The 13,609-nt window shown below is 45.6% G+C and overlaps 1 protein-coding gene across 13 annotated transcripts in view; it reads left to right on the top strand.

The window, feature by feature from the left end:
* DGKD (diacylglycerol kinase delta) overlaps positions 1–13,609 on the top strand; it is a 98,186-nt gene that overhangs the window by 76,806 nt on the left and 7,771 nt on the right. For 12 of the 13 annotated variants that reach the window (XR_010590139.1, XM_065556117.1, XM_065556114.1 and 9 more), the window contains 11 exons: positions 294–390; positions 3,861–3,971; positions 4,721–4,817; positions 6,169–6,276; positions 6,931–7,044; positions 7,557–7,691; positions 10,966–11,117; positions 12,249–12,360; positions 12,510–12,602; positions 13,003–13,122; positions 13,444–13,561. Coding sequence is in view for 12 of the 13 variants with exons in the window: in XM_065556117.1 (XP_065412189.1) it covers positions 294–390; positions 3,861–3,971; positions 4,721–4,817; positions 6,169–6,276; positions 6,931–7,044; positions 7,557–7,691; positions 10,966–11,117; positions 12,249–12,360; positions 12,510–12,602; positions 13,003–13,122; positions 13,444–13,561 (1,257 nt within the window). In the remaining variant the exon portion in view is untranslated. The remainder of the gene's footprint in view (positions 1–293; positions 391–3,860; positions 3,972–4,720; positions 4,818–6,168; positions 6,277–6,930; positions 7,045–7,556; positions 7,692–10,965; positions 11,118–12,248; positions 12,361–12,509; positions 12,603–13,002; positions 13,123–13,443; positions 13,562–13,609) is intronic. The other variant, XM_065556116.1, reaches the window with a different exon arrangement.

Below are 13,609 nucleotides of genomic sequence, written 5' to 3'. Positions count from 1 at the left end.
GCCAAAAATGATGACAGCCCTTTTCTGGCACATTGTAATGTTTTGATCCCAAGTAGAAGAATTAACACCTATGTTTGGACCCAGTGCTGGTTAGGGTTGAGCCCTGAGACTAGTACTTGTCATATGTCTGATTTTATTGTTTTTCCAATGGGGGGGGTATATGTCTCTCACCCCAGTCCTCTTGGCTCTGGGAGTAAATAGCAGTTCTTTGCCCTGTGTTAACATGCCCTGGCCTCCATATTTAATAAACTCCATGATATGCCCTACTATTTCCTCTTTATTTTCTCCCCCAGATATTCGTGCTGGTATGTCTGGTTCTCTGCCTGGGAGTTCGGTCATCAGCCGATTGTTGATCAATGCAGATCCCTTTAACTCTGAGCCAGAAAACCTGTGAGTATGCAGAGGAGCTAGACGGGAATGAATGGTTCCAGATGAACCTCAGCGTCAGTAAATTGTGGGGAGGGAAGAGGGTTGATTTTGAGAGTTAATTGGGGATGTAGGCGGCGCCGGGATGAAGAGATGTGTAAATCAGCCCTCCCATGCTGGATGTCAGTTATCAAGGTGTATGGGCATGAGGGAGTCAATGCAGAAGATATGAGGCTTCTAGTGAGAGAATCTAACCAAGGCCAGTCTCCTCCCAGGACTGTGGATGTGAGGGAGTGTTTTCCTCTCCCAGTTAGTGTGATCTGGGCAAGGTCTCATAGACTCATAGACTTTAAGGTCAGAAGGGACCATTATGATCATCTGGTCTGACCCCCTGCATGCTGCAGGCCATAAAACCGTCCCCACCCCTTCCCTGGACTCTGCTGCTGAAGTCCCCAATCCTGTTATTAGTGACTTCAATCGGCAGAGACCCTCCTGCTAGAGATCCCTGCCCCATGCTGCGGAGGAAGGCGAAAAACCTCCAGAGGCTCAGCCAATCTGCTCTGGAGGAAAATTCCTTCCCGACCCCAAATATGGTGATCAGTAAGACCCCGAGCATATAGGCAAGAGTCTCCATCCTGACCCCTTTTAGCCATTATGCTATTTACCTACCATTGCTTGGTTTTCCTTGACTACTATGTTTTACCATTAAACCATTCCCTCCATAAACTTATCTAACTTAATCTTAAAACCAGACAGGTCCCTCGCCCCCACCGTTTCCCTCGGAAGGCCGTTCCAATATTTCACCCCTCTGACGGTCAGAAACCTTCGTCTAATTTCTAGCCTGAACTTCCCCACGGCAAGTTTATATCCATTCGTTCTCGTATCCACATTAGTACTAAGCTGGAATAATTCTTCTCCCTCCCTTGTATTAATCCCTCTAATATATTTAAAGATAGCAATCATATCCCCTCTCAGCCTTCGCTTTGTCAGACTAAACAACCCAAGCTCCTCTAGTCTCCTTTCATACGACAGGTTTTCCATTCCTCTGATCATCCTAGTGGCCCTTCTCTGCACCCGTTCCAGTTTGAGTTCATCTTTTTTAAACATGGGAGACCAGAACTGCACATAGTACTCCAAATGAGGTCTCACCAGCGCCTTGTACAACGGAAGCAGGACCTCCTTATCCCTACTAGATATACCTCGCCTAATGCATCCCAAGACAGCATTGGCTTTTTTCACCGCCACGTCACATTGTCGACTCATAGTCATCCTGTGGTCTACAAGGACCCCTAGGTCCTTCTCCTCTTCCGTTACTTCTAACCAATGCGTCCCCATCTTGTAACTAAAATTGTTATTAGTCATCCCCAAATGCATCACCTTACACTTTTCACTATTAAATTTCATCCTATTTCTGATACTCCAATTCACAAGCTCATTCAAGTCTCCCTGCAGTATATCCCTATCCTCTTCCGAATTTACAACGCCTCCCACCTTCGTATCATCCGCAAACTTTATCAGCCCACTCCTGCAATCGGTTCCGAGGTCAGTTATAAATAGATTAAATAAAATGGGTCCCAAAACCGAACCTTGAGGCACTCCACTAGTAACCTCCCTCCAACCTGACAGTTCACCCTTTAATACGACCCGCTGCATTCTCCCCATTAACCAATTCCTTATCCACCTCTGGATTTTCATATCGATCCCCATGTTTTTCAGTTTAACCAATAATTCCTCATGGGGTACAGTATCAAACGCTTTACTGAAATCCAGGTATATTAGGTCCACCGCATTTCCCTTATCTAATAAATCCGTTACTTTCTCAAAGAAGGAGATCAGATTCGTTTGGCACGATCTGCCCTTCGTAAAACCATGTTGTAATTTATCGCAATTGCCACTAACCTCCAGGTCCTCAACTAGTTTCTCTTTCAGAATTTTCTCTAACACCTTGCACACTACAGATGTTAAACTAACAGGCCTGTAGTTACCCGGATCACTTTTTTTCCCTTTCTTGAAAATAGGAACCACATTAGCTATTCTCCAGTCTAACGGGACCACCCCCGAGTTTACAGATTCATTAAATATTATCGCTAACGGGCCTGCTATTTCCCGTGCCAATTCCTTCAATATTCTCGGATGAAGATCGTCCGGTCCTCCCGACTTAGCCCCATTAAGGCGTTCAAGTTTTGTTTCTACCTCGGATACGGTAATCCCCCATCCTGAACGCCCCTCTGTAGTGGTGCTAGTATCCCTAGTCCCTTCATTGGCCTCATTAAACACCGATGCAAAATATTCATTGAGATATTGCGCCATGCCTAGATTGTCTTTAATCTCCTCTCCGGCAATAGTCTTCAGCGGTCCCACTTCTTCTTTCTTTGCTTTCTTCCTATTTATGTGGCTGTAAAACCTCTTACTATTGCTTTTAATTCCCCTCGCTAGGTCCAACTCTACACGGCCTTTGGCCTTTCTCACTCTATCTCTACATTCTCTGACTTCACTTAGGTACATTTCCTTACTGATCCCTCCCCTCTTCCACTCTTTGTACGCTTTCTGTTTTTTCCTAATCGCCCCTTTGAGTCGGTCGCTCATCCAGCTCGGTCTAAATCTCTTGCTTAGTAATCTGTTCAGCAAGCTAGACCTGAATTCTCCAATAAGGCCCCTTAGATTCTGCAGGAATCTGTAAATTCTGCAGCAGCTTCATGAAAATGCAAAAATTACACATTTTTCACTGACTGAGCTGTGAAAGTGATAAATGCAATCCCCCTGTGGTGTTTGTCCCCAGAGTAAATCACATTCATTTGCCTGTGTCCCTAAATTTTCAATTGGTGCGCTGCAGATTGTTGTATTGGCTATGTCTGATGAAGCTGTGCAGGGGGAAAACTGGACGGTTTGGCTGTGGGCTAACGGGATGTTTGGTCCTTTTGGTGTCCAGAAAGGGAGTGGGAAAGGAGTTGGAATTGTGAGATAAACCCATGTTTTGGATGTTTCCACTCAAATCTTTAGCAGTAAAATAGCTAAATATTGACATTTCAATCATCATCATTACGTTTCACCCCATTGAGCTGAGCAGTTGACCACACTGAGTTATTGTTTCAGGCTCTCTGCTGAGTCAGGCACCTATCACCTTGTCAGTTACACTTTGTCCACACTTGTGAGATTTTCTTCACAGCCATAAGGGCTAGAAATGTAACATTTTCAAAATGAAATTGTAGAGTCTTGAGCACAGTTCTGTGGCACAGGAGTGAATTCAGCTGCAGATTCTGTGGCCAGGGATTGGCAGAATCCACAGGACCTTGGACCCCTACACAGTGTGTCCAGACTGCTCTTTATGAAGTTTCTTATGGGGTAGTTGAATCAGCTCTCACTAGACTACAGAAGATCCTGCTGTTCTCCTCCTCTTCTTTCAACCATCTGTGTGTCAGGAGATGTGGGATGGCTGAGAGGGGTGTAAAAGATATGGATCACTTTAACAAAAATTGTTTTCTTTAACTTGATAGAGAGTGTTACACAGAGAAGTGTGTCATGAATAATTATTTTGGAATTGGATTGGATGCAAAGATCTCTCTGGACTTCAACAACAAACGTGATGAGCACCCAGAGAAGTGCAGGTAGGTCAGTTCTTTGGGAGGCAGATTTTGGTCTTTTCGGTCTATAGTGATTGCATCAGAAGTGATTACAGTTTATAATATACTATGGCACCTTGAAGCTGGTCATCTGAAACCAGCATGAGTAGTTTCACCTTGATTACTTCCTAATTCAAGACATTGTAGATAACATGGGAGATCCAGGTAGCTAGCTCTGGTATGGATTGGATGCAGTGGTTCAGGCATTTACTTCATTACCTCACTAGCAGCCTTTCTCATATGGCTGCTTTTTAGCTACGAAAGAATTGTGTCCCAACTCCAAATGCCATGGAACTCCATTCTAAACCCGCACCCTGCCCTATAAATCGGGCCTATAGTTCTATGGTCTTCAGGATACCTGTATAGAAACAGGGTCCCTCAAACAACCTGCGGTTAATAGGTTTTCTCTGTCCTGAGCAATGTTCAGCAACACCCTCAGCTCAGTGATGTGTGTGACTGGTTGCATCTCCCTCTTGGGAGCATCTGCACATATTTCTGACAGCTCATGTTAGTGGATCATCCCTAATTCCTGTTTCATTTTTTTCAAGGGCAGCCTCTTTTCAGAATACAAGAGGTGGCAATTTCCAGTTCTTGTTTCTTCTGAAAGAGGACGACTCTTGTTTTTAGGGGATTGGGAGGTATCATTGAAATAATCTTTTCTTGCAATCAGACAGTAAATGACAATGCCTCATGCTGACTGGTGTATCTCTTGTTTCTTTGTTTGCCCCTCTAAGAAGTCGTACAAAAAACATGATGTGGTATGGAGTGCTCGGGACCAAGGAGCTACTACACAGAACATACAAGAACTTGGAGCAAAAAGTCTTGCTGGAGGTGAGAAAGAAAATGCCCTTACGTGGTTAAATCTCTCCTTCTCCCATCCCAGTCAATTTTAAATTTTTCGCTTCTGATTTGGCACATTTATTTTAGCATCGTTTATCAGTCTTTAACTGAACACATGAAGCCCTTCCAGCATCTCCCTCAGTCACCTTGAATCTGTCCCAACCTGTTGATTCCAGAGGAACATTTCCATTTTCAGTCCTTGGGGTTCCCCAGCCCAACCCCGCTGCACTATTAGCATATGTCAATCCTCAGCCTGATGAAAGTAGCCTCTGCTGATACTAGGAACATATTCCCATTCTCCACACATGGAATCTGTGCTTGTGATAGGAAATTACATCGTTTTAGAAAACGTTGACTAACACAACATTAGTAAGTAAAGACTTAGCCCTCAGCATAGATAAGGGTTTTTGTGTTTAACATTGTATCTCCTGTAAACACCATTGTCCTTATCTACTCTGGTTGTCTAACGTATTAGTTAACACATATTCTACAGGGGTCAGATTGGGGAAGAAAATGGTGATATTCTTCCAGGCGTCCCCCACAACATTAGCTCCATCCATGAGTTGTCAGAATGCGACACCACTCACAGCAAATTGTACAGATGTTCAAAGTGAGATCGCAGTGCCATTGGCTCCACCAGGCTCTCTCAGCTGGATCTCCCTTTGCTTGGGGCTTAAATGTGCCCATGAGCTCTGCTACATTTCTAAGGCATGGCTCATGCTTGACTGGGGGAAAAGAGGGGTGGTGACACCTGCTTGTGTCACCAGAATGAAACAACACTCACGGGAAATTGTGCCCCTCCCTCTTCTTTCTTATATGAGGAATGAAGTAATTAATGTTGCCATTTAAACTGTCATCAATAGGCATCAAGAGTTAACATCTCAGTGACATGAATAGGGCTCTTCATTACCCCAAGAGCTATTATTCCTCTCTGCATCAATACTCTTAGCTCACATTTTTGAGTGTGTTTTTGCCACCATACCAGCTGGAGACTTGCTTTCTCTTTTTAAATAAAAGCTGAGACTCTGGAAAGCAAGCCAGTCACTCAGAGAAGTGCCGGGACAGCATATGGGCACGTACCAGCTGTTTGAGCCCTGATATTATAACATGATATAATTTCCTGGTGTAGACAAGGCAGGTAGTCCTGGGGATTCATCCAGTTATGCAGGCAGTGTGCTTCAGTGCCAGCCCAGTGAGTGTGCCCTCAACAGTATCTGGACAATGTTCTGTTCTCTTCAGCAGTCTGCCTAGTGATGACTGAGTAATCTGGAGAGGCTTTAAAATTGCTGCCTGCTAACATCAGCACAGCTATAAATGTAACATTATCTTCTGTTCTGTGCAGTGTGATGGGCGTCCGATCCCTTTGCCCAGTCTTCAGGGGATCGCTGTACTCAACATTCCCAGCTATGCTGGAGGCACTAACTTCTGGGGAGGCACCAAAGAAGATGATGTGAGTATTCCTTGAAGGTGGCAAATGGGAACGTGACAAATTTCTTCAGTATTTACTGTTGAATGCACCAGTAGCACCTGAGACCTGATGACTGGAACAAGAGCATGTCTGGCTGAGGTTTCTCTGTGAAATATGTGGCTACCCAAAAGTCAAACTTCAGCAACTTGTCAGCCACAGGGGTTCAGACTAGAGTTAGATCCTATTCCAATCCTTCTGACTTTCATGAAGCGCGATAGATGAGCTCTGGGATGCCCCCCTGTTCCTCTCTGCTCAAAAGGCCTGCTCTAAAGCCCATTTAAGCTAAGGGCAGTGTTTCCATAAACTTCAGTGGGCTTTGCGTGAGGCTCCAAAATTTTGACCTCAAATAATGGAGATAATCAAGTCCCATAAGAAGAATGTTGTGTAGAGGCTTATGTGTCATCACTGTGCAGGAATGATCCTTTAGCTGCTTTGGGAAGCCCATTGGAAATACGGAGGCTACTTTTTCTCCTTCTTGGATCACTTCAAAATCCACCTTGTAGCCTCATTGTTAATTATATAGTGAATAAACAGCAAAAGAGAAAGCCACAAACCTCCATCCCTGGGAGGGAAGGAAGCTCTTCTAAAACAGAGAAATATGGGAATTGAATTCTCACTCCCCTTGTGTTTGCTTAGACATTTACAGCCCCCTCCTTTGATGACAAGATCTTGGAGGTGGTAGCCGTGTTTGGTAGCATGCAGATGGCAGTGTCACGAGTGATTAATCTACAGCATCACCGGATTGCACAGGTATCTGTTGCTTTTGTGAGCTTCTTGGCCAACCTTATGCCTCCCTCACCCAGAACACTTGGTTTAAAGGCTGCGATGTGTTTCTGCTTGCTGTCAGTCCCAACAGGGCAGAGAATGCAAAGCCTGTGGCTCTTAGACTCCCCTAGTCCTGATGTGGGGGCCTGCAGGGATCAGGGCTAGTAGCTTCAGATGGTATTGAGCATGGAATGGTTTTCCACTGTTCGCTGTGATCTAGATAGGTTGTGGCAGTTGAAACACTGACTAGCACAGCAATCCATTAGATAACCCAAGGCATGATGCACCGGAGGCCAGGGCCCCAAGGGAGTTTGCCCTGCACAGGAAGAACTGAATCAGGTGGTCCAGCCTCACCAGCAACAATTAGAACAAGTCTGTCAGACATAGGGAAACATTTTGAGAGGAAACATATACAACACATCTTGTCTTTTGGGACCTATTTAATGCATTTATTAACTTTTATTTTGGGACCTATTTAATGCATTTATTTCTCGCAGTGCCGGACAGTGAAGATAGCAATCCTGGGAGATGAGGGAGTGCCTGTACAAGTGGATGGAGAAGCCTGGATTCAACCCCCTGGTTATATTTGGATTGTTCATAAGAACAGGGCACAGACACTAACTAGAGACCGGGTAAGAGTAACCCTGCAGTACAGTACATGTACAAGAGAGACATCCTTTAACACCATATATACTCCCAGAGAGGAATGCAATAACCTGACAGACTGTAGAGAGAGAGATACATATCAGGTGTGCAATGTATACTTTTTTTTACACACACACACACACACACACACACACTGTTAAAAGAATATTGGTAACTTTGCAAAATCAAGCATTAAGAAAACAGGAAATGCTAGAATTAAGGTTGTCCATGCCACCTTACCTTGGCCCCCTTGCGTGTATGCATACTGTCTTTAATGACATGATCACATATTATTTTTTCTGCAGGACCCCTGCCTCATTCTGTGCACTGGATGGATGAGACTCAATTAATGAAGAGCTATTCAGTGTTTTTTTTTCTCTTCATTGTTCAGTGTGCGGCTCCAGGCCTTATTGGCCAGGAGAAACGAGGTCCTACACTCAACTGAACGGCATTTCTCTGTCTGTAACATGATAATATTTGAATGCTGCACCCAATCAATTTCAAAATTTGAGGGAATGTTCTAGACATCATTGTCCAGAACCCCAGTGACTTGGAGGAAACCTGGAAGGAGGAAATGTGAACACACGGAGCCACTGGCATCTGGTTAGCAGACTCAGCAGTTTCAGCCAGATCTGACATTGACTATAGACGATTGAGGCCAGCCATTGACACCTTCCAGCATAACAATACTCCCCATGTGAGCTCTGCCCATCCTCTCAATAGGGGTTAACATTTTGACCTCCTGAATGTCTTCTATCCCTGACAAAAAGAAAAGATATAAGAATGGGGGAATGGGGAGGCACATAGAGGCCCTAGGCTGTGGGGAGAATGGGGGACCCTAGTATGGGGGAAGAGGCAATGGAGGGGACAAACAGAACCCCTGGCTGGGAGGAGAATGGGGGACCCCATGGTATGGGGGGGACACGGAGCTCATGACATGGTGGGGAAGGATGTGTTGGGAGAACCGGGGAATGACGGAACACAAAACCAATGGGATGGGGGAAGGAGGAATGGGTTGCACAGAGCCCCTGGCATGGGAAGACAATGGGGGACAATGGTAAGGGGAAAGGGGACAGTGAAGAAATGGAGGGCACACAGAACTCCTGGCAGGGGTGGAATGGGGGGCACATAGAGCTCCAGGCATGTGACAGATGGGCGGGGTGCACAGAGCCCCTGGCATTGTGGGGGGGAGAATGGGAGATTATGGTATGGGGGAGGGGAACATCAGAGACACACAAAGCCCCTGGCATACGGGGGAAAGAGCGGTTGCAGAGAGTCTCTTAAATAGAGGGAGAGGGGAGAGTGGCACATGGGGAGCCTCTGGGGGGAGTGGAGAGGTGCCTGGAGTCCCTGGTGTCTGTGATGAGCTTAGCCTACAGCAGCAACAAAGTGGATGACCCTCTAGTTCACTGCACACTGCTAAGAGAGTAGTGCTAATTTCCTCGTGGGCTTTTCTATGGTGCGCATCACTTGAGTGCTCACAAATATTAATCATTCTATCTTCACAGCACCCTCTCAAGGTGAGAGGGTCCCATCCCTGTTTTACAGCTGGGAGCGCAGGCATGGACAGAGTATGGTCAAAAGTGTCCACTCATTTTGGGTGCCCAATTTGAGACACCTAGGGCCTGATTTTTCTTCAGACTGCTTAGCATTTGTAGCACTTTCTAGGCTCAAACTGAAGCCTGTTCCCATTGGCTTCAGTTGCAGCTCTGAGTGCTCAACCCTTCTGCAAAGCAGACTCCAGGGTACCAAGTTGGCCACTCAGAAAATGAGAAACACACAGTTAGTGATCATCTGTGAAAAGTTTTGTTTAAATGAGTTGCCCAGCATCAGCTAAGAACTCAGTGGCAAAGACAGGGCCTTAACTGCGAGACTGTCCTTTCTCTTCCTGCAGTCCCCTGTTTCATTCTGTACACACCTTCCAACTTCTGCAACAAATGTAGGGGGCCTACAGACAAGTCTATTTTTCTACACAACCCTGCGTCATCCCCAGAGCAGGCCCATCCTGTGCACTGAATGAAGCAGAGCAATGGTCCTGTGGAAAATTAGTATATGATCATGTGATTAAAGGCTGTATCATAATGCATATACACAAGGGAGGGCAAACTAAGGTGGCACGGGCAACCTTAAGTCTGGCATTTCCTAACTTTTGAGTGCTTGACTTTTCATGTTCTTTTAACGTAGTTTTGTGTGTGTAATTTCCTGTTTTTTTTTTTAAAAAGCAAACTGGAAAACAGTTCTAATATTTGACACCTACATGGGTCATCAGCGGGGTTGGAAATTTCAGATTCATCACCTAGATCTCTGCTATTTGAGTTAACAGAGTAACTGATAGCAATAGTAGGTTGTCATCCTCTATATGGACCAGCACTAGAGGGGAATGGACAGACACTTTGGTAGTGGGTTTCACAGATATTAGTTGACAGCAGAGAAACGGTGAGACTTAACCTTGGGTTCCAGTCCAGGCTCTGGATGGGAGTGTGCTCTTGTGGGCCCTGACTCTTCTGTCCATTCCCTGAGCTTGATCCCTTCTGCCCTATTCCCTCCAACCTGTCCCAGATCTGTCTCTTCCCCAGTCCCAGCCTTCACCCTAACCCCTCTCAATACCCTACCCCCTGAGGTCATGTTCTAGCCCCACATTTTTAGCCTTGTTTTTCCATGCTGCCTTGCCAGACCTATGATACCTGGCCCCAGGGAAAGCCTGCTCCGCCCCAAGTTGGAGTATGCCCAACTTGGAATCTTCAAGGACTTCACCTGTCAAGCTCTAGCAAGTTTCTACTGAGCATGTGTGAACTACAGTTTTTCAAAGGCTTATAACTTGGCCAGATCTGTGTGGATTTTCATGGGGAAAGCAAAATGACTGTTCCTGACATAAAGGCCACCTCCTGCCAAATTTCAAGTCCCTGCTCCAAAGCATGGGGATGCTAAAGCTTCTCCAAGAAAAGGTGACCACAATTTTTTGACATGGCCAAAACAATGCATTTTTCCCTAAACTCATTCTCAGGAACATCTGAACTGTTTGGACTGAAATTTTCCAACACAGAAAAAATGTAATGAGCCTGAGTCAAACGTCCAGCATGGGAAATTTCAGCCCAAATGTTTGTCACAGTTGTAAGCAACTGAAAACAGGAGGGCCTTATAACAGGGAGTGTCAATCGACGGTGCTGCCAGCCCTGCCTGTAATACAGGCAAACCCAGGGTTGAAATGCTTTCTCTGGGAGATTTGCAAGGTAGTTTTGAGTGCATTTTCCTTGTTTGTAGGCATTTGAGAGCACCCTAAAGTCCTGGGAAGATAAACAGAAGTGTGAGTTGCCCCGGCCCTCCTCTTTCTCCCTGCACCCAGAGATCATGTCTGAAGAAGAGTCCACCCAGATTAACCAGTTTGGTCAAGCGGCAGGAGCTCTGATTCATAGGTGAGATCCGCTTCTCTTTTCCTGGGGCTCACAGTCCTACTATGGCATCTTGTTCCTCTGGGCTCATGAGGCCCCCTCCTGGCTTCTGAGTGTGGTGCTTGTTGTCACATTCCCTTTCCTTCCAAAACTGTCTTGTCTGATCACCTGCAGTGCTCATCTGTATCCCTGGGAATAGCCTAGAGCAGTGTATAGCTTCATCTGCTCATTGCTCTACCGCAGCTGCATTAGAATTTAAATCTACAAAGTGAAGTTTTTTCAGTCACTGTGGACCAAATTCACTCCTGGCACAAGCAAGCACAGCTCCCTTTGTTGCTCCTTTCAGGGTGAGATTAATTTTATACTTTTAAAGAACATGGGGACTTAGGTTCATCTGTTGTTCTAGCCCTAGATGTTGCCAGTGAATTTGTCAGAAATGAAACAGCTGCTTCTCAGTGAAGAAGCCAGACTTGCTGGGGACCTTTAACCCAAAGCCACAGCAGAGATTGGTGAAAGAGGACTTTCACACCAATATACACACTTGCACTCTTTTCGCAGGTGTCCTGCTCACTGATACTAGCATTTAGGAGAAAATGCACAGAGCGGAACACCACCAAAGTCTTCTGTGAACTACCATGTACATAGCTGCTGCTAAAATCACAGTCTACATGTAGTATAGGGCCATATTTTAAACTCTAGCCCTAAGTTGTGCTTTGCAAAAAAGAATGTGCACATGTGGAGTTTTGTGCACATGCCCTGCATTTGTGTAAGTAATTGCATGTGTTATTCATTTTCAGGCACAATTTAGTGCTAAAGTGTATAAATTAGTGTATTCTTTCAAAAATCCCTTTAGACATACAAGTACAGGTATTGCAATCAGCTCCGCTATCTTAGGGCTGTGCTTCCTTGCTTGTGGTCTGGTAAAACATGCCGGGGTTAGACTTGTGCTACTTTTCATAAGATCATATAAAAGGGATGCCTCGCTTGCCTTGCCCTATCCATGGCAGATCACCTGGACGGGAACTGATCTGCCAGAGGTCAGATCACCTACACGAGCACTGCCATGCTGCTATGTCCATAGCCTCAGCACCCAGAATGGCATTGGAATAGAAAAGAATGAGGATCAGCTGACATGGTCTATGTTTCTCTCCCCAGCATTCGGGAAATAGCCCAGTCCTATCAAGACATGGAACAGGAACTTGCTCATGCAGTCAATGCCAGCTCCAAATCTATGGATAAAGTATATGCCAAATCCAAATCGACAGAGGTACTTCTAGGCAGTTTGTTTCTTAAGCTTTGCCGCAATTTTGTTACTGTTTTCTGCTTGGTTCTTGTTCGCTTCTCTGAGACTCCTTTCCCTCTAGCCATTTGACTGCTGTGTATTCTGGCCCTTACACATGTTTGTTGTTGCCACAGGGTCTGAACTGCAGCCTTGTTGTAGAGATGGTGAATAACGTTAAAGCCCTGCATAGTGAGACAGAGCTTCTGCTGGCTGGCAAGATGGCACTGGTAAGGAGGGCTAAACAGGAGGAAAGGGCTTGGAGGTAGTTTCCCTCAGTCCGTTTACTTCCTCTGTTCTTTTACTGTGGCCATGGCACGAAGACAAAATCTTGCTGGCCCCTGGACTCCTTTGGCTTTGTAACAAGTCACTGCAAACTTTACCAGTGGGATTTAAACAAATTGTGCCATCCATTGCCTCCATGGTTTGGTAACGTTACACATTATACGACAAGATCAGGCTGGTTAGCTCTGAGTTCTGGTTCCCTGAGAGGGAGGAAGCTTAATATTGTCTAGAAACGAATGTCTTGATATGTGGTTTCTTTAAAAATATCTTGAAGGAGATAACATGCTCTGCATTCCAGCCTATGATTCTGAATGCTGTTTGCCTTTGGTTCTGTCTCTGATGCAGCAGCTGGATCCTCCACAGAAGGAGCAGCTCCTAGCAGCGCTGACAGACATGGACCTTCAGCTGAGGAAGTTAGCAGACATCCCTTGGCTATGGCAACTCATGGAGCCCAGTGATGATGAGGTAATAACTCACAAATGCAGGAGCAAAACAGTTTCCCGAGGCGCTGTCCTCGTTAGTTAGCTCTGCTCATCTTGCTTCAGTGACTTCCTGTGGGTAGGTCACAGTGTGAGACAGAATCAGTTCAGAAGAAAACTCCATGGAGTTACTGCCAGAGGTCCCTGGGTTGACATGGAACTGACCATTTTTCTTCCTCCTCCTGACCATGAGATTGGAAGCTCTTTCCTCTCCACAAGGGCTCTGAGCTGCACTAGATGCTAGGTTCATTCCGTTGGTATGGATTTGAGACATAAGTTTCATTGATTTCCCTGTGTGTTTCTGCAGAACCAGATGCTGGATTATTCCAAACGCAGCCGCAGTGGCAAGTTTCGGCTGGTGACCAAGTTTAAAAAGGAGAAAAACAACAAGAATAAGGAGACTCGTAGCAGCATGGGACTGCCTGGTACCAACTGGCTGTGTATTCACTCTGTGTGCCCCTGCATCTCCTGTT

The sequence above is a fragment of the Chrysemys picta genome, chromosome 9 (genome assembly GCF_011386835.1).
Source record: "Chrysemys picta bellii isolate R12L10 chromosome 9, ASM1138683v2, whole genome shotgun sequence".
Taxonomy (NCBI): Eukaryota; Metazoa; Chordata; order Testudines; family Emydidae; genus Chrysemys; species Chrysemys picta.
Note: the sequence above shows the minus strand (reverse complement) of the source record. Positions and strands in the feature narration are given on the sequence as shown.